We start from the raw sequence: 18,172 nt of genomic DNA on the forward strand, positions 1-18,172 counted from the left end.
AGCATATGCTTATAAAGCAATGTGATGTTTTTACTTACTGTATTTTTTCCATTGCTCTGTCCAGTCTAATTTCAAGTGTCAAATTTAGCTGTTTTTCTGTGGTATAACCTTACCAATTAAAGCATCTAGTCATATAGATAGCTGATAAATGTTCTTTATACTATGTAGAATTGTTTTCTATCCCTTTATCCCTTTCTATATTAATCTTCATTAATACTTACCAATTCATATGTATGTTATGTTCAGAATACCCTTCTGCAATGCAGAAGTGCTATCTTGTCACAGTGGTTTTTAGCCAGTGCAAATAAAGGTAAACATGAGAACTGGCTACTGATTTTGAGTGCCCAATCTGAGACTTCACCTAAGTTATCCCAGAGGATTTGGCATTTCTTTGACATTTCTTATTATAAAATAGAGCTCTTGATCCTTATGGCAGGATTCAGAGGGTTCATCTCTTCTGCAAACTCAATTAAATCATCCAAAATATCTAGCTGGTTTTCAGATGGAGCTTGCTCAGCATAGAAAAGGGACTTGAAGATGATTACACCTGTGTCAGCAAGGACTGGCTTTAAGGATCTAAGGAAGTCTCCTAATCTGGCACACAGTAATTGCATGTAAAATTGTGTTTTAAATGATTCTGATGGATTACAGGGGAGCTTCTGGCTAACAGTGGAGTTTGATTTCAAGTGTGGAGGATAATGTAGTGCTCCAGTAGCCATATGCTATTTGTTTACATAGGTAAAGAGGAAGTCAACAAAGATTTTCTAATCAACCCCAGTTTGTCCAAATATCTGAATAGCTTCAATATTTATCAACATATTTTATCAATGTTTTATCAGCAGGCCTGGGATTTTTAACTGCATCTTGCAGATCTCTGGTGCTTCAGCTTATAAGTACAGAACAAAGTAGTTGGATGCTCACACTTGCAGCTCCAGAAGGTTTCTAGAAACTTGATAGGCATCTTAAGAAATTCAGGAGTCTCATGTCCCATTTTAGAACCCTGCAAGTACAATTCTTTCTGCCCTATTTTCTTTCTTTACTCCTACTTTCTGACCCTCTTTTTGGTTTGTTTGTTTGATTGTTTTTTTCCCTCACTTACTATTACACCCTCTCGTGTCAGAAGCCTTGTCTGCCTGGCAAACCCTTGCAAATCTCGAGTTTGACTGCCCCGCCTGTTTCATATCCACTTTTGCCTTTGTCACTAGACTTTTTTTCCCATTGAGACCCAGTTTTTCTTTTTGAAGCTCCAGACCTGCTCCATCTGCCCTTCATTTCCCCTCTCCTGCCTTTACAGGATTTGATGTTTGTGTGGTCAGTCCTATTTTTGCATCTCCCTTTGTCTCAGTGGTACTAACCTTGCCCTCCCTTTACCTTCTTGCAGGATTCAGTCTTTACTGGCTTTAGTTTCCTCATTTTCCAAGGTGGTACTTTTCCAAGCTTGCTTTCAGATTGGTTCCTCTCCTCCTCTGCTATTCCTGAACTTGGCAGGTGGAACACAGAGTCAGCACAAGAAACATGATTCCCTAACTTAATTTAGACCCATGGAGTCAGGTCTGTCACAGCTTGTTGGAACTTAGGGCTGTCACTCACTAGAGGAAGTTTACAGATCCAGCACTGGCAAACTGAGGCTCTGTCTTTTTACCAAAAACTTGTTTCTTCACTGTGTTTGGGAAATTTTCCCACAGGGATGGCAAAAAAACTTCATTGCTAGGAAGGTTGTGCTCTGCAAAAGGAGCATAAAAGCCCAGAGAGATCTATGGTATTCAGTGAAAATGACACTAGGTTTCCCTGCCCCTCAGTTATAAGTCTTGGGTATGGGAGGCTGTTGAATGGAGCCAGCTGGGGCATTGTTCCAAGGTGTCAGGAACTGCATTCAAAGCCTTTGGATGTCTGAGCGCTGGGCCTCCCTTTCCTTTCCATCGTGTGTTCCCATTGCTTTCCAATCCAAGCTCAATTTCTTTTTTTTTTTTTATGTACAGAAGCCTTATAAAGTCTCACTTGTGCATTTGCAGTGTTCTGGAATCTTTGGAGGATTCTGCTCCTCCAGGTCCCGTGTCAGTGCCCTGACATCTGCATTGGCCAACATTGACAGGGCTTGGAGCCAGGCCAGGACCTGCTAGTGTGAATAAAACCAGACATCCCACACTTTTACAGCATCTCAAGCTCTTTTTCCTACTCTGTGGTCTCCCAAAAAATATGTTTCACTTTTGAGTTAAAGAAGAGGTGGAGGTGCAGCTTGGGAGCAGAATGCATCCTCCAGGGCTGAGCTCCAAGCTAGCCTTTGAGAAGGCAGGCGCTCAGTGTGGGGCTCCTGTGCATTTCCTCTCCTGGGCTCTGGTGTGTCCCCTCCCCTGGAAGGACACCAAAGAAAGATGAGAGAAGACAGGCCAGTAGGTGAACTCATGAGTTGTACTTGGAGCGCTTTGGGGTGGGGTAGCTTTATATGCATCTTAAAATTGAAACAGTTAATGCCTGGTATAATGAGGAATTAAATAATTTGTGAACTGCAAAGTCTTCTTTTTAGCTTTTTGTGTGGGGTGCTGAATAGATGTTTTCTTCCATTTCTGCTCCTTCATTTTCTTTCCTCTAAGAGTTGTTTTGTCATAATAGTAAATGTCAGGTCCTGTACTTCTGAAGATATTTTGCAGCTCCACTGCTGACCCTGAGCAACTGTGATAAATCTTTTTAAAGACAAAATTATACCTATTCATGAAAATTAATTTCACATGACCCGAGATACCTGAGGTCAAAGACATTTCAGAACTGTTGTTTTTTTGGGGGGGGAAGGAGAATTACAGAGTAGTACATGGACAGTGTATTAGTCATGCAAGAAAAGAGATCAAAAAGATTGATTAGGCAATTTTGTCTGTCCAAGGTGACATCACCTAAGATGGTGTCTAATCCTTTTTGCAGTTCAGTTTTTGTGGCACAAGCAAGGAAATACTTGATGACTGGTAAAGTATTCTACAGTCTAATTGCTTCTGATATTTTTCAATGCTGAATTAAACTGTAAAATGTAACTTCACTCAAAGATAGCCAAAGCTTAAAAAGCAACAGCCTTGGTAGAAAAGAGGAATAATCTAGATGGAAAAGAATTAGCATTTGCATGAGCTGGCCTTGAAAAAGTCAATATTTAGTCTACTTTTTTCTTGGTCTCTTTTTATGAGAAGACCAAATAAACCTTTCTAGGCCTAGGATATGTATTAGCCAAGAAGCACAAAAGTAAATTTTTCTTCTCTAATAGGTGTGAGTTATGGTAAGGATGACTACTTTCTAGCATAAATGCAACATTGTGTAGCAGTTTGTGATCTCTCCCAGATATAGCCACAGCAAAAAATTGTCAGTTTTCTGCCTTCCTTTCAACTTCTGCTGCTTTCTGCTCTAAGAACAAAGTGTGGGTAGCATCTCCCTTTCTGGACTTGAAAGGTTGGTTGATGCTCTGGGTTTGGGACAGAGTCTGACTCTGAATTTTGGGCTTGGTTATCATCCCAGTTGTCAGAGTGTTTTGGGACCTTCTCAAGCACTAGAGCTGAACCTCAAAGCAAACCTGTACCTGTTAAGTGCTAATCAGAAAAGTCAACCTGCTTAGCAGCAATTTTTTTTAAGGGTCCGGTTGAAGTAATCTGGCTTGAAAAACTGTAAGTAAAAGGATAACCTTTCAGTCTTACAATAGAATTAACTGACAGTGGTAAGCAGGGTCCCAGCTGCCCCTGATATTGATATGTAATGAGGCTTAATTACAAGCTGAGGTTAGTTCTGTTACATTAAATGTGTTATTATAACGTAGGCATATGTAGATGCGTGAATAAATACGCTGGAGACAGAAAGAGTTACTGCTGCCTCACTGTGCTATTTGCACTGATAGATCTTCCCCACTTTGGTCATGTTTTCAGTCAAATATTTTAGGTGTTCTGTGAATTGAACTATCTTTAGCTTTTCAGCTTTGCTGCTCCTTAAACTCATGTCTGTCATCTAATAGAATCAAAATTTCCAGCATATCTCAGCAATGAGTATTACTTCCCCCTGCCACCCAGTCTGGGGTTTTAAATACCTAATTAATTGCTTGTAACTATTTTATTTTTGAGCACCAGTCGTTAAAAATAATTTGGTTTATAAGGAGTCTTCCTCTTATTATTGTAACTTTTTATTTATTTGTTTTACTTGGTATTTGAAATCACAGTTTTGGTACTAGTGTTGTGTTGAGATGCCACAACTCCTTGGAAATATTCAGCATAAAGTCTGTGAAAATACATCTGTCACAGTATAGCTAGGATTTATGTATGATGTCCTGTAACTCCTGCATGTTAGTGGAAGGAGAATGGAAAAAAGTATCACGTTTTAATAAAAATACTTCTGTAAACAATGTCTATGGTCTTAAATTAGAAACTGGCAAGATTATTTGTTGACATGATTGTTTACTTTATGTAATGACCTTTTTGCTTTCTGATTTGTTTCCCACATTGAATTCCCATGTGCTGGCCTTATAATGTAGCAGCACTTGACATATTTCTTACTTGGTCTTCGTCATGATAAAGTGTAGTTCCTGCTCCTGTGTTGTTTGAGTTTAAACTGGTTACCATGAGTTCCCTGGGAATATACTTGAACATTGTGAATTGTTCATGCTCTCATGTAAGAGCCCAACCTGTCCAATATTTGCCCCCTCTCTAAGGAAAGGGGTCTTTGCAGTTCTACTACTACTTTGACCTATGTATTCAGCATCTTATTAGATGTTAAGAATTGTCATATATTGGTTAAAAATAATTAACTAAAACAACACTTAACTTCATGGAAGTGACATTTGAAGATAGAAAAATCTGATAGAAAATCAGTATGTACTGCTTTTTGTCTTTTCAGGTTGTTTTGGTGTTCCTGAAATGGCAGATGATGTAAATGGCTACTAGGGCTTTTCCCAGCACTCCTCTGAGCAGCTGCAACTTGTCTGCTGCATTCTCTTAGTGGCTGGTGAAGGTCATTTGTATGGTTTTATGAAATGTGTTACTTTCCTGATGATAGCCAGTGTGCACTAACTGTGAAACTGAGAGGACCTTTCATCTTGGTTTTAATTTTGTGACTACAATGTCTGATTCAGTATCACTGAGAAGGATGTGAAATGGAGGTGGCTTATCTCTTATTCTGCAGTCTCTTGAGCATTCATTAATTGGAAAAGTTAGGTTTAATAATGTAGCTTTAATAATTATTGAATTAAAACACAGGTAAATTGCTATAGGTAATTTGTATGTGAACAGCTAGGTAAGCATTTGAACTTCTTTAATGATTGCCTTTGCATATAATTTAATGTTCAAGAATAAAGAACATAAATAGTCATGCTAAAGTGATAAATAGCTTGTGTTTGAAAAAATGATATTTAGTCCTACTGAGAATTTGTGACTCCCTTTTTCTCTCCAACTTGGCTTAGTTCCCCATTGGTAATAAGGGACAGTTAATAATGTCCTACTGTAGAACATACTCAAGAATGATCTCTGCCTTGTAGCTGTGGTGGCTTTAGTAGAGCAAACTGTAAGTGTTGATGGCTGGGCTTTCGACTGTCAGCAGCATTGGATGACTTAAAAAAATCTGATCCAGATTTTCTTTATATCTTCCTCCATTTCCTGGGAATGCTTTCTGGCAAACAGAAGGAATGATTTCTGCACAGTCATGTTGGCTGGCCTGGATGACCCTTCGTTGTGAGTAATTCTAGATGGACACAAGGAAGTGTGAGTCACCCTCTTAAACCTGATCCAGGTAGAGGGACTTGAAAGATGGCCAAAGGGGCATATGAGGGCTGGTGCGAGATCATTGTGTGGTATCTCCTTCCCAAGGAGTGCTGGTATCTTGCTGGAAAGTGCAAAACTGATGTCTGAGGTGTGTGGTCTTGTGTGCATATGGTAGCATCTGGTCTTCAGCTCAGAGAACATGGGTAAACTGCTGCTTCCTCATGAGATAAATCAACAGAAGTGGTTCTGCTGTGGATAACTAGCAAAAGTCTCTTCCCTCCCTTACTTCTGTTCACACAAAGGCTGGCACCAAAATGTTTGTTGAAATAAATATAACACGATGAATTGGATGTGGTTCTGATCCTTGTGTATGTGCCTAGTGGTGCATAACCAATGCTGTCACCATGCAAAGTTCATGAGAACACAAGCAAGTCTAGCCCACAGCTTCTGTACAGTCTCTAGCTTTTGTATTTTTACTTTCTCTTGCTCTGCCTGCCTTTCCTTTTCCCTCTTCCTCTTTCCCTTACAGCCCTGTTAAGTGAATTGACTCCTTTCCTGCGATCAGTGCTAATTTAAAGCACTGGGGAACCAACACTGCCTCTTTCTAAGTCTGTTAAATATGTTCTTTTGTCTGTTTTATCAAGCCCTTGTGTCTGTTACAGTAACTGCATGTACAGCTCTGCTGGCAAAGCCTTCTTGAACAGGCTGAGGGAAAGATTTCTGCCAGGATTTTTCTTGGGTTTTTTTCTGCTCTTGTGGCAAACATAAGCAAAGCTGAGAAAAACTACCTTCTGTTAACTGATAAAAGTGTTCAGTGAGGGGGATGTGAATGCTTTACACCCTGAACTGTCACAGATCTTCTGGTACCAAGTCTTTTATACCATACCTGTCTTTTATACCATCTTTGTAAACTGGACTCTATTTTGTCTTTGAGAAAGGACCTATTAGCTGCCTCGTATTTGTACAGTGCTTAGCACAATGTAAGTTGTTCTTTAAGTACTTACCAACACAGCCATGACTAGCCATTTGCCCTTGTGAAGGGCTCGATATGATTTGTCACTGTCACTCTTTCTTATAAGACAAATACTTTTCTCAATACTTATAAGACAAATACTTAAGTTTCTCAATCCATTATGCTCAGTGACGGACTGCCTCTCCTTACAGGAGCCTTGGCAGGGGCTGAACTACTTGTGCTTGTGTAGTCTTCAAGTATTTAGAAAGTGAGTAAAATGTCAGTTCTGACAAAGAAATTTAGGTTGCCTTAGTATACTGTATGCCAGATGAGACTCTACAGAGAGAGAAATACATGTGCTTTTTGCATACCGCAGATTGGGTATTTGTGTGTGTATCTGTGGGTACTGACTTTTCAGAAGGCCAGGTTACTTTCTGGGCATTTGGAGTGAGCAGTATGGATGTGGGTGGGGATGATGAAGGAAGCAAGCTGCAGCCCTGTGCCTTAGCTTCTGTCCTCCCCCAGCGCCCTTGCAGCAGCACACTGGCCAGTAGCTGGTCTCAGGGTGCCTGCTTCACCCCAGCGCAGTCTGCATGGAACAGGTGCCCTCGGGGGAGTCAGACTGCTGCCTCAGAGCCAGGGTTCAAGTGTGCTCCTGTCCCCTGGACTAGGAGTGCAGGTCCAGCCTTAGTGGCCATGTATTGCAGCTCCCAGATTGCCCTTGCACTGCCACAGCAGCCTGCCCAGTAGGCTTGGTGGTGGGCACTGCTTGTGAGGTGATGGGGCTCTGCACGGGTTTTATCACAAAGAGGGGGTGATGGCAGCAGCCTGGCCTGTGCCTGGTGTAGGAGGGCATGTGTAGCTGCTTTGTCAGCATTGCCCCAGAGCTTTTCCTTGTCTTCTCTTGGGAAATAAGGGGATGGCACTGTCCCTTTGAGCTGCCATTTAAAGAAACTATTTTCCTTCACCCTTCTATGCTTAATGAACTTTGAGTCAGGTGGTTGTCAGAAGCTGGGATCTGTAGCTGTTCTGCTTGCATAAAAAAAGTAGAGGTCTTCCTAAAGAACAGTGGGTTGCTGTTGATCTGCATCCCAAGAAATCCCAGCATCCAGCTGCACTGGAGGACAGCGCAGTGATGTTTCTGACTGCAGACCATATGTCTCACATAGCACATCCTGCATAGAAATGTGCGTTCAGGTGGGAGGAGGCAGTGTGAGCAGAGCAGGACGCAGCGCCTGTGCAGTCTCTGCTCTATTGGGACATCAGCTGTTAGGGCTGGCTTTATGCCCTGATGGGACAGCTGAGGCTGCCTGGGTGGCAGCTGCCACCAGGTGTGTGCATGTGATTCAGGTGGGCGTGGGAAGCTGGAGAAGCACGTTTCCAGCTTTCCTGGTGGGTGTGCTTCTGTGGAGGTGGTGATGGGCTTGGTGGGGTGGGTGCTGCAAACTTTCTTAGCAAACTTTCGTCACCTTGCGTGTGGGAAAATATATCCTGTGAGCTGACTTCTTTCCCCCAGAGAGCATTTGCTAGACTTTGCAAAATGCAGAGGCTTTGTATATTGCTTTGTCTGTTTTGAGGATAGGGGATACTTTAACAAACCAGGAATGAGTGGCTTAGATTGCAGAAATAATTAAATACTCTTCTGTTGACTCTTTAAACTGACAGCAAAACATGGTGCTCTGATGGCCAGCAAAATGGAAGTCATTCTCCTGAGAAAGCAGATCTAAATTATTTCCACCATCACAGCAGGGTGCATTGTGTAGGGCTGGAACATACCATGACCTGTTGAAATGAATGACTGAAAGCAGGAAGTCATTCAGCTTGTTTTCATGCATGTGAAGTGAGGGGATGGAAGCAAAGAAAGAAGGCTGTATCATCTAAATACCCTTATTGCACTGTATTAAATGGGGCATCTTTCTGCTTTTTCAGTAGTTCCAAATCCTTTTTAACTTCTGGACCTAAGGCAACAAATCAATTGAGCATATACGGCTGTAACATTCTCTGTTTCGGTGTTATATATGTGTGTGCTGTTCTAATGATATATAATTATAATTAATTGTATAATTATAAAGGGTTTCCTTCTGTAGGGCCTTTGAGGGTGTCTCCTGCAACATCATTTGTCACAAAACTGGTGAGATAGGGGTTTGATGAATGGAGTGTTAAATAAATGAGGAATTGCCTAGACAGCTGCATCCAAAGATTTGTACTCAAATCAAAGGACTGCTCAATGTCCAAATGAAGATCAGAAACAAGTGCTGTCCCTCAGGGATCCATAATGGGATCTGTAGGGTTCTATCACATTGGGCTGGAGCTTATCTGTCTCTATCACTTCATCCTGCAGCAGGAGTGGGTCACACCCCAGGAGCAGGATGACCCTGGGGTCATCAGTGTGACTAGAGCACTTGCTCTACGGCTTTTTGGCTGTCATTCTGTGCTCTGAGGAGACAAGGACGAGAGGGAGGTCTTTTGCATGGGGTAATAGAGAATTTATTGCTCTGGAGAATCTTGGGGGCAAAAAACAGAAAACGCGAGTGTGCAACAGCTGAAATAGGGAGGCGGTTCAAAGGGAGGGTACAAAGCATCAGCTAATCAGAGATATCCTGGGGAGGGTGCACAAAATCATCATCCAATGAGGGAGGGAGGGGGGGAAAGCTGGGTCACATGGACTAATCAAGTGTCAAAGTTTAGGGGATTTCTGAAGTGGAATTCCAAGCATGCGGTGGGCCTAAGACAGATTGACAGGAGACTGAGGGCAGATTGACAACATGGGGTGGGAGGGTCTCATCTGGACCAAACCATCCATTTGGGCAATCACAGAACATACCATTAACAAGAAACACACTGCAACAGGGTTCATTGTCACCAGTGGCATGCAGTGGGTTTGAGTACGCCCTCAGCGAGTTTGCAGATGGCACCATGCTAAGCAAGCACAGTTGATTTGCAAGTGGCAATGATTGTCACCCAAAAAGACTTCAGGCTAGAGAAGTGGACCCACATGAATCTGGTGAAGTTCAGCGAGGTCCTGGCCTGCACCTGCATCATGGCATTCCCCAGTATCTGTACAGACTGGGAGATGAATCCACTAGGAGCAGCCCTGTGGAGAAGCACTTGGGGGTACTGGTGGATGACAAATGAGACAGAAATGTGTGTTTCAGCTCAGAGAGCCATACTGTGGGCTTCATAAAACAAAGTGTGGCTAGCAGGACAGTGGAAGTGATTATTCCCCTCTGCTCTGGAGAGGCCAACATTTCAATGACTAAGAGGTTTGCTTGGGTTTTTTTAGTTTTTTTTTCTTTCATAATGAGTGTTTGAATATTACTGCATCCAGAGACCTCTGTTAGCTCCTACTGCTTGCTTTTCTGGTCATATGAACAATTTCCTTGTGCCCTTAGCAACTTGTTTTTACTGTCTTCAATGTGGTGATGCAAACCAAATGTAAACTAAATTTTACTGGCATCTGGGTTGTTTGCACTGTGGCTGATCTCCTCCTGTATTACACCATAAACTGTACAAGAGGCTTCTCTGCATCTCCATTTGTTATCCTGTTCTCTGGCTCATAAAATCACTGAATGGTTAAGGTTGGAAGGGACCCCTGGAGATCACCTAGTCCAGCCTCCCTGCTCAAGCAGGGAGCCCTAGAGCATGGTACTCAGGATTGCATGCAGATGGTTTTTTTTTTGAGTATCTCCAGTGAGGGAAATTGCACAACCTCTCTGGGTACTCTGTTCTGTTGTGTAGTCACCTGCACAGGGAAGGTATTACTTATGTTCAGGTGAAACTTCCATCAGTTTCTGCCTGTTGCCTCTCGTCCTGTTGCTCCACTGAGAAGAGATTGGCTCTGTCTTGGGACATTCCCTTCAGATACTTAGAGACTCTGATCATGTCTCAGTTGTCTCTTCTCAAGGCTGAACAAACCCAGCTCCCTGAAGCTTTCCTTGAAAGAGATGCTCCAATCCTTTGATCAGCTTTGTTGCCCTTTGCTGGAGCTACTCCAGGAGCTCCACAACTCTCTGGTACTGAGGAGCCCAGAACTGTAGCACTCGTGAGGCTCACATACACCTGGTGAGATGTGTCCTCAGTGGGGATGAATAGAGAGACCAGATCACCTCTCCTGACTTCCTGGCAGTGTTCTTCCCAGTGCCCCCAGGACACCATTGCCTCCTTAGTCACATGGGCACCCTGTTGATTCATGGACAGCTTGTTGTCCACCAGGACTCCAAGGTCCTTGTCCACAGAGCTGCTTCACAGCAGATCAGCCCAAGCCTATACTGGAGCATGAGGTTATTCCTCCCCAGGTTCAGGCCCTTGCGCTTGCCTTTGTTGAATTTCACACAGTTCCCTTCTGCCCACGTCTCCAGCCTGCTGAGGTCCCTCTGAGTGGCTGCACGGCCCTCAGGGGTACCAGCCACTCCTCCCAGCTTCATGTCATCTATGAATTTGCTGAGGAGGCACCTGGCCCTCCATCCAAATAGTTGATGAAGAAGTTAAACAGTAACAGTACTGAGCCCAGTATTGAGCCTTAGGGGACACCACAAATGACGGGCCTCCAACTAGACTCTGTGCCAGTGTTAGTGACCCTCTCCTCTGTGATTTTCCATTCAGCCAGTTCTCAATCCACCTCACCTTTCACTTCTCCAGTTCACATGCCTGAGTTTGCCTGTGTGGATATGATGGGAGATGGTGTCAGAAGATTTGCTGAAGTCTGTGTAGACAACAGCCATTGGTCTTCCCTCATCTCTCCAGCCAATTGTCCCATTGTAGGCTCCAGCATGCTTTAAAAGTTTGGTTATGTGGTTGTGAAGTATCTGAATCATCTGTGAAAAGTACACACTCTGAGAGGAAGATCATGCTTACCACTGTTTAGCTGATTGAAATTGTTACATTTAGTTATGTTTTTGTACAGGAAACTAAAATATTTCTTTGCAGCTGTTCAATTCTGACTTTTTTTTTTTCTTGTGTTGGTACTTTTAGTAGTATCAAATCTAACTAAATGGGACACCTAAGGAACACCCATATGAATTTTGGGGTAAACCAGACATTTGCCAAAAAAAAAAGGTTCGTTGTTCAGTTTCTCTTTTTTGGTTCAGTTTTCTTTTTCTGTTAGGCAGTATTTGGCAATTACCAGCAGCTGTAGGGCAGGAGGAGATAAGTGAAGACAGGAGAGATCTATGCCAGCTAATTAATGTCATGCAAGGCAGATCTTTGACAGCCTTCTTTCTCAAGAGCAATGTTAAAAAGTCAAGGTGATAGGAAAAGGAAATATTGCAGCTTTTTGTGGTATTTAGAAAATATTTTTCTTCTCCTCACATTGGCACTTGAAAGGGACACTGAAAGCAGTGGTTTAATTGATTTCTTGGCAGCCAGCAAGTGAATATTACGAAGCAAATGCACTTAGTTGCTGGCTAGCTGTGTCTTCTCCCCCTGCCCTGTAGAACTGTCCCACAGTAACTTTCTTATGGTCCAGGAAGAGATAAGATAAAAAAGAAGCATGGAAAAGGTTAACACGATTCCACTCTCATCTGCCACAGTTCTTGTACGGAGTCCCTCCACTCCCAAAGAAAGCAGAAATTAGAAATTTATGATTTAGACTAGCTCTGGATTTCACATGATGCTTTTTTTTCCATGGTAGAGAAAGTGATCAGTTTGTTTCAATAAATAGTGTACCTTTGGATCTACTGGTCTTTGTAGAACAGTGGCATCTTCTTACACAGGGCTCAATTCCAAGTCATTTTTTGTCTTTTTTTAAGTCTGAGAGAACTTGTTCCAAAAGTTTATTTCTGAAAAGCCTCAGTTTCTTCTTCCTTTAGATGCAGCCAAACCACAGCATTCCTTCTCAAATGACTCCTCAAACTTGCCAAGTTTTCTTTCTTTGCCATCTTTGCGTGTTAATGCATCCATCCTAATCTGAGCCAGGATGTACTGATTTGGTTCCTTAGTACAGGACTGCTGATGCACAGAACTACAGTGATAGGGAGGAAAGAAAAAACACTTAAAAAGGGAAGGGTTCCTTCTTGGTCACTGTAGCAGTCCTCTAGCTTTCATCTACTACTTTTAGTACCAAATAAGTAGAAATTAAAAAGATACGAAGGAAGAAGTATCTATGTTCAAGGAAGTTCTGCTTAAGCAGTTTTTGTTTCTCCTTTTGTTTCTTCTACAGAGTGGGAAGGCCCCAGTGAAAGATATGTTCACAGATCTCAAAGATGGAAGGAAGCTTTTGGACCTTTTGGAGGGTCTGACAGGGAAACCTCTGGTAAGAGAAACATCTGAGTCATATTTCCATTTATTAAAAAAACCCAAACCAATGAATAAAGAAAACACAGACAGAGGCATATGTTGTTTTTTTTTTTTATTTGAATTTATTTAAAACCCTATTTTGCTTGTAATGTGTACTTGTTCTCTGCAGTCCCAGTGAAATTCCCATGAACTCCACTCATGAGATACAGGGTCAGGCTGAAGCTTAACTGTGTAATCCTCTTTTGAGTGTTTACATATTATCTAGCAGAGCATGTAAAACCAGTGGTGTTTACATTTTTAATATGTTTTTGACAGACGTCTTTTAAAGGTTGTTTCTGATCAGGTGTTCAGCTGGATCCCTGTGGGCTTCTAGTAAGCTTGTGAAAGATCCCTTAAAGAAAAAAAGAAAGCAAAAAGGCAACAGCTAGTAGGTAAAAATCTGCAACTCCATTGAAAAATTTTGTCATCTACAGACAGGAAAAGGCTGAAAACTACTCAAAATGTGCATGGGAAAAGTGTGTATGGCTGAAAACTCTTCCCCTGCTAACATTAATGGCTCTTCATAAAAGGTGCATGAAGTATGGTGAAACCTGTGCCATTACTTGGAATTAAATTATTGATTTCACTATTTATAATGTCTCAAATTTGTTTATGGACCTTATGAGGAACCTTCAGTCATATAAAATTTCACGTTGCAAGCTCACTTCGTTTTTTAAGCAGATGTGTTTTATTAGTACTTTTAATAATTTGTGGTGTGATTTGATGTATGCTGAAAACAACAGGAGTTTTTTTGTTTCTAAGTTGATTACTGTGTTCCAAGTTCAGCTCCATGCTCTTGCAGTATGATCACTTTCAGACACAGGTATTAAATTATAGCGATTAAAGGCAAATGGAGTGGCAGATATTGTCAAGAATTGAAGGTTTGATTTTATTTTTGCTTTTTTTTCCTAGTTGTGTAGTTTTTGTTTGGTTTTTTTTTTTATTTGCCCTGATATTAAAAGGAAGGGAAAGTCAGGAAGCCTAACTTCTTCCCAGTATGCAAAGATTTAGCAGGCTTTTGGTGCCAGAAAAACAAATTGCTGCTTGTTCTCTCCTGGGAGCCAGAAAATTTCAAGTACTCTGGCAAATGTTCAAAAGCCTCAGATTTTCCCCAGGAACTCTCCCTTTGCTTTTGCATTGCTGGTTTATTATTCTGTAGATGCTGGGAATAAAAATTTTGGACTTACTGCAGATGAGCTGAAACATATTTTGAATCCAAGGCCTATCCTGTGTCTGGAATTGGAGAATATTGTTCTGACCCATTTTCGTTTTGAAATTGTTGTGTATGATCTTGTTTCATTTTTCTTACTACTACTAAAAGAAAAAAAAAAGTTAAAATCTGGAGAGGTTTTTCTCTGATTTTGTTTGGTATGTCCATTAATTCTGATATTGAACAGATTGTAACTTTTTATTTTCAGCCTAAAGAACGAGGTTCCACAAGAGTACATGCCTTAAATAATGTCAACCGAGTACTGCAAGTCTTGCATCAGAACAATGTGAGCATGTTTTTCCACAACTTTTTGAAAGATTCTTTAGTTTATTGTAGTATGTAAATGAGTTCAGAAGGCTGAGAATAAGGATTTTTCATACCTAAAATGAAATCTCATTGAGATAGGTAAACTGGTCATAATTTCTTACATGACTTAGAATTTCAACGTCCAGCAATTTTGTGAGTTCTTAAAATGCAAACTTAATAATTGTATTAAACCACTAATCACAAAACTGTGGGTTTTTTTGAGATGGGTGCAGCTCTTGAGAAAAAGCTGCCTTGAAGCTTTGCTATTGTATAGCTGATGAATACAGCAGCCCAAAAAAAGTAATTTCCAGTAATGCTGCATAACTTGTGCAGAAATCTGTAAGGGGATGGCTGGTTTCGTGGCTCTATCCTGCTCTCTACTTCAAGGAGTCTTTTCATTGACTTCTGTCATCTCTGTGTCAAACATATAGTTTCTAATTTGCACCTTTGGTAACTGATCAAAAAGAACAAGCAAAACAAAATCATCCTTTAATAAAAATAATAATTATTTGGCTTAATATTTGTTTTTACTGCCTGGAAGATGATAGTGCTATAGTAAAGTGATTTTAGTTTTTCTTCCTTTTTTGATGAACAGTGGTTCATCAACTTGGTAAGTTTCCTGGTAAGTGTGCTCTCTATACTTAGAAATTCTCTTTGTGAATGTCAGGTCACTAAAATTAACTTAATAAGAGCATTTGGCAATAAAATACATCAAATACAAGCAAGCACAGGCATATTTATATAGACTGCTGATTGAAGAGTGATACCAACATGCTGTATTATACTGCAATTTCCCCTCTGTGTTGGTGGACCAGTGTCATATTTCTTGGAAGCAGACAAAGCTGGCAGTGGGTTGTTTTTGTTCTTTGAGGTACTGTAAATATTAACTTTTAAAAGGATAAATAATGAGTTTTCCAGCTTTAAATTGATTTATTTTATTATAACAATAAACAAAACAATACTGAATTGCAATAATTAATTATTTCTTCCTTAAGCTGACAGAATCTGGGTTTCTGGGAGTAAACAGATGGTCTTAGTTAGCTGAAGGTTGTTGAGGTCATGTACTTGATTTATGCCTACTGCTTAGCTTCATTAGAAAGTGTGTTTGTTACGATGGGGAGAAAAGACATCCACTGAGAAGCAGTTGCATTCTGTTTGAGAGTTTGTGGGCTATGCAATATTCATAACTTGCAAAATAATTAATAAAAGTGTTTAAATATATATTGCAAGGATCAGACAAATCTAGGATGTAGGTGATCAAGTGATCCTGTGAACCTCATCCTTTAAGCAGAATGGTTCCAAGTAAGGAAAGTCAACTTCTTTGATTTGTCAATCAAATTAAAAAAATAAAAAAAAAAAAAAAAAAAAAAAAAAACAAGGACCAAACTTGCTAAACTTTTATTTTCCTTTCAGATTCTTTATGCTTGCATTTCTGTTGTTCAGTTTTGACTGCTGGTATGCACCTGTATATTTAGAGGAGAGAATAAAGCTCTTCCAATGGAATATCTTCTTCGGTGCCATTCTTTGTCATCTAGTTTAAGCAGTTAACATGAAGTTTATTTAAGCAGATGTCATGACAAATTCAGATGAACAGTTCTCTGTCAACTCTGCTTTTCTCTTCAACTACTTTCTATTTGAGAGCACTTGGTAATACTTGGCTGGACAGCCAGGGAAGTGGGGTGGGGTTATGACTTGGAGCTGTGATAGCAGTGTTTAACAGAGAGTGATTCAACCTCTCCAGGTGGAGCTGGTGAATATTGGAGGAACTGACATCGTTGATGGAAATCACAAGCTGACGCTGGGGCTGCTGTGGAGCATTATCTTGCACTGGCAGGTGAGAGGCTGCTATGAGATCTCTTCCTTTCCAGGAATCATGTACATTGTTCTGCTGTGATTTTCACAAACCTTCCCAGGCTTTTGGTGGCAGAAAATACTGCTTCTATTTTGAGCTGGTAAATAAAGGCAGGCCAGTATTTGGTTTCTGCTCGAAGTCTATTGGCTGCTTCCCACGATCCGTACTCTCGTATGTGCCCAGTTGTGCTCAGCTGCTCAGTTTAGTTCCTGCTGGTGAGAATTGCAGAGAGGCTTTTCAGGCTGAAGCATTATATTTCTATTCCTTCCTCAAGGGCTTGAGGCAGGTAGTGTTTTGCTGTTTTGGTAGCTGTGTTTGTCTTGCATCTTACAGCTGCTTCATAGGTTTGTTAGTCTCATAGACTGAATTGCTCCTGGTTTATCCAAGTATGTGGGAAGATCATCAAATTAACTTGGAGGGACTTTGGTAGATATGTGATGTTTGTAGTACCCAATCAACAAACTACTTTTGTTGGATCAGCAGATATCCACTTCTTGCAGGAAACCTATACAAGCTGTATTTTTGGAGTTTATTTACTGTTGGAACCACAGCAGAGGCAGTGAGGAGTATTATTCCCTGTGCTTAGAGCACATGAGCACTAAGGAGAGTGGGAGGATCATAATATAAGAGTAATATGTCATTATTACACAAAGCATCGCTGGCTCTTGTAATCAATAGAGGGCAAAGGTGGCCTAAAGACTGCTATTCCAAAATTTCATGTGAGGAATTGGAGTCTGATTCATTGCTTTTCATGGGGAAGCCCCTTTCATGATTTGTGAAGTAATTTGGTTTTGTAAGGAGGAGAAGTGGGGCATATGTTCAGAAAGGTGTGGTTGTTGCTGTCTTGCAGGTGAAGGATGTCATGAAGAACATCATGTCAGATTTGCAGCAGACCAACAGTGAGAAGATACTGCTGAGCTGGGTTCGGCAGTCCACCAGACCTTACAGTCAGGTCAACGTTTTGAACTTCACCACGAGCTGGGCTGATGGACTCGCCTTTAATGCTGTGATTCACAGACACAAGTAAGTGGCAAACAGCTTGTCTTTGACCTAGTGAAGTAAACAGGTTGTTTTTTTTCTGTGTCTTCATACTTGAGCATTTGACAGCTTCTAGCCTATTTGAGTGATTCATTGTCCAGGTTTTTTGTTTGTCTTTTTTTTCTGGTAACAATAGCAGTGGTGGGACATTGCCAGAGCCTTGCAAAGGCTGGAGCCACGGCAGGAGTATAACACTGAGTTCCTGCACATGTACAAACACTTGCTAATTTGAATGGATTTACATCCCACTTGCTTTTTATAGTGAATATATTGAAAGGGTCTCTGTGGGGGAAGGGGGAGCTGACCTTCTCCTTCTCCTTTTACCTTCCTTTTTCCTGGCCTCCTTTGTAAATAGAAACATCTCTTCCATTGGAAATTGCCATATCATTTCAATAAGAAGATACAGAAGCTTCAAAATGAAAGAATGAGAGATTCTGTAGCTTTCCTGGTGTTTTTTAATATATCTTGCTGGAAAGACAATGTATGCATGGAAAGACACAGTTCTTTCAGGAGAACTGTGGGGCAGAATATCAAAGGGTAATAGAACACTTCAGGTATCTGTAGAGTATCCTTTAGTTTGTTCATTATACTTTATAAGGAATAGCATTAAAGTTTCTTTGCACAGATCTTTTGTGTTCTTTCTGATTTTTGCAAAATTCTTCAGACATTTAAATAAATCATCATGACAGATTCTGTTAACATTGAATACCTTTTTTTACTTCCTTTTTAAAAATCTCTTTTTTGAGATCTACTGGACAATTCATTCTAATCCAGCATCTCTTAAATGAAGTCAGCTCATTGCTTTGCAAAGTCTGACTGTTCTTACC

At 40.9% G+C, this 18,172-nt stretch overlaps 1 protein-coding gene across 9 annotated transcripts in view; it reads left to right on the top strand.

Annotated features, from left to right (window-relative positions):
* The window catches only part of UTRN (utrophin), a 339,362-nt gene that overhangs the window by 61,003 nt on the left and 260,187 nt on the right, over positions 1-18,172 (top strand). For all 9 annotated transcript variants that reach the window (XM_086877551.1, XM_086877555.1, XM_086877553.1 and 6 more), the window contains 4 exons: positions 12,824-12,916; positions 14,358-14,435; positions 16,197-16,289; positions 17,158-17,330. In XM_086877551.1, the coding sequence (XP_086733677.1) occupies positions 12,824-12,916; positions 14,358-14,435; positions 16,197-16,289; positions 17,158-17,330 (437 nt within the window). The remainder of the gene's footprint in view (positions 1-12,823; positions 12,917-14,357; positions 14,436-16,196; positions 16,290-17,157; positions 17,331-18,172) is intronic.

This window comes from Cyanistes caeruleus, chromosome 2 (genome assembly GCF_971803275.1).
Source record: "Cyanistes caeruleus chromosome 2, bCyaCae1.hap1.1, whole genome shotgun sequence".
Lineage (NCBI taxonomy): Eukaryota > Metazoa > Chordata > Aves > Passeriformes > Paridae > Cyanistes > Cyanistes caeruleus.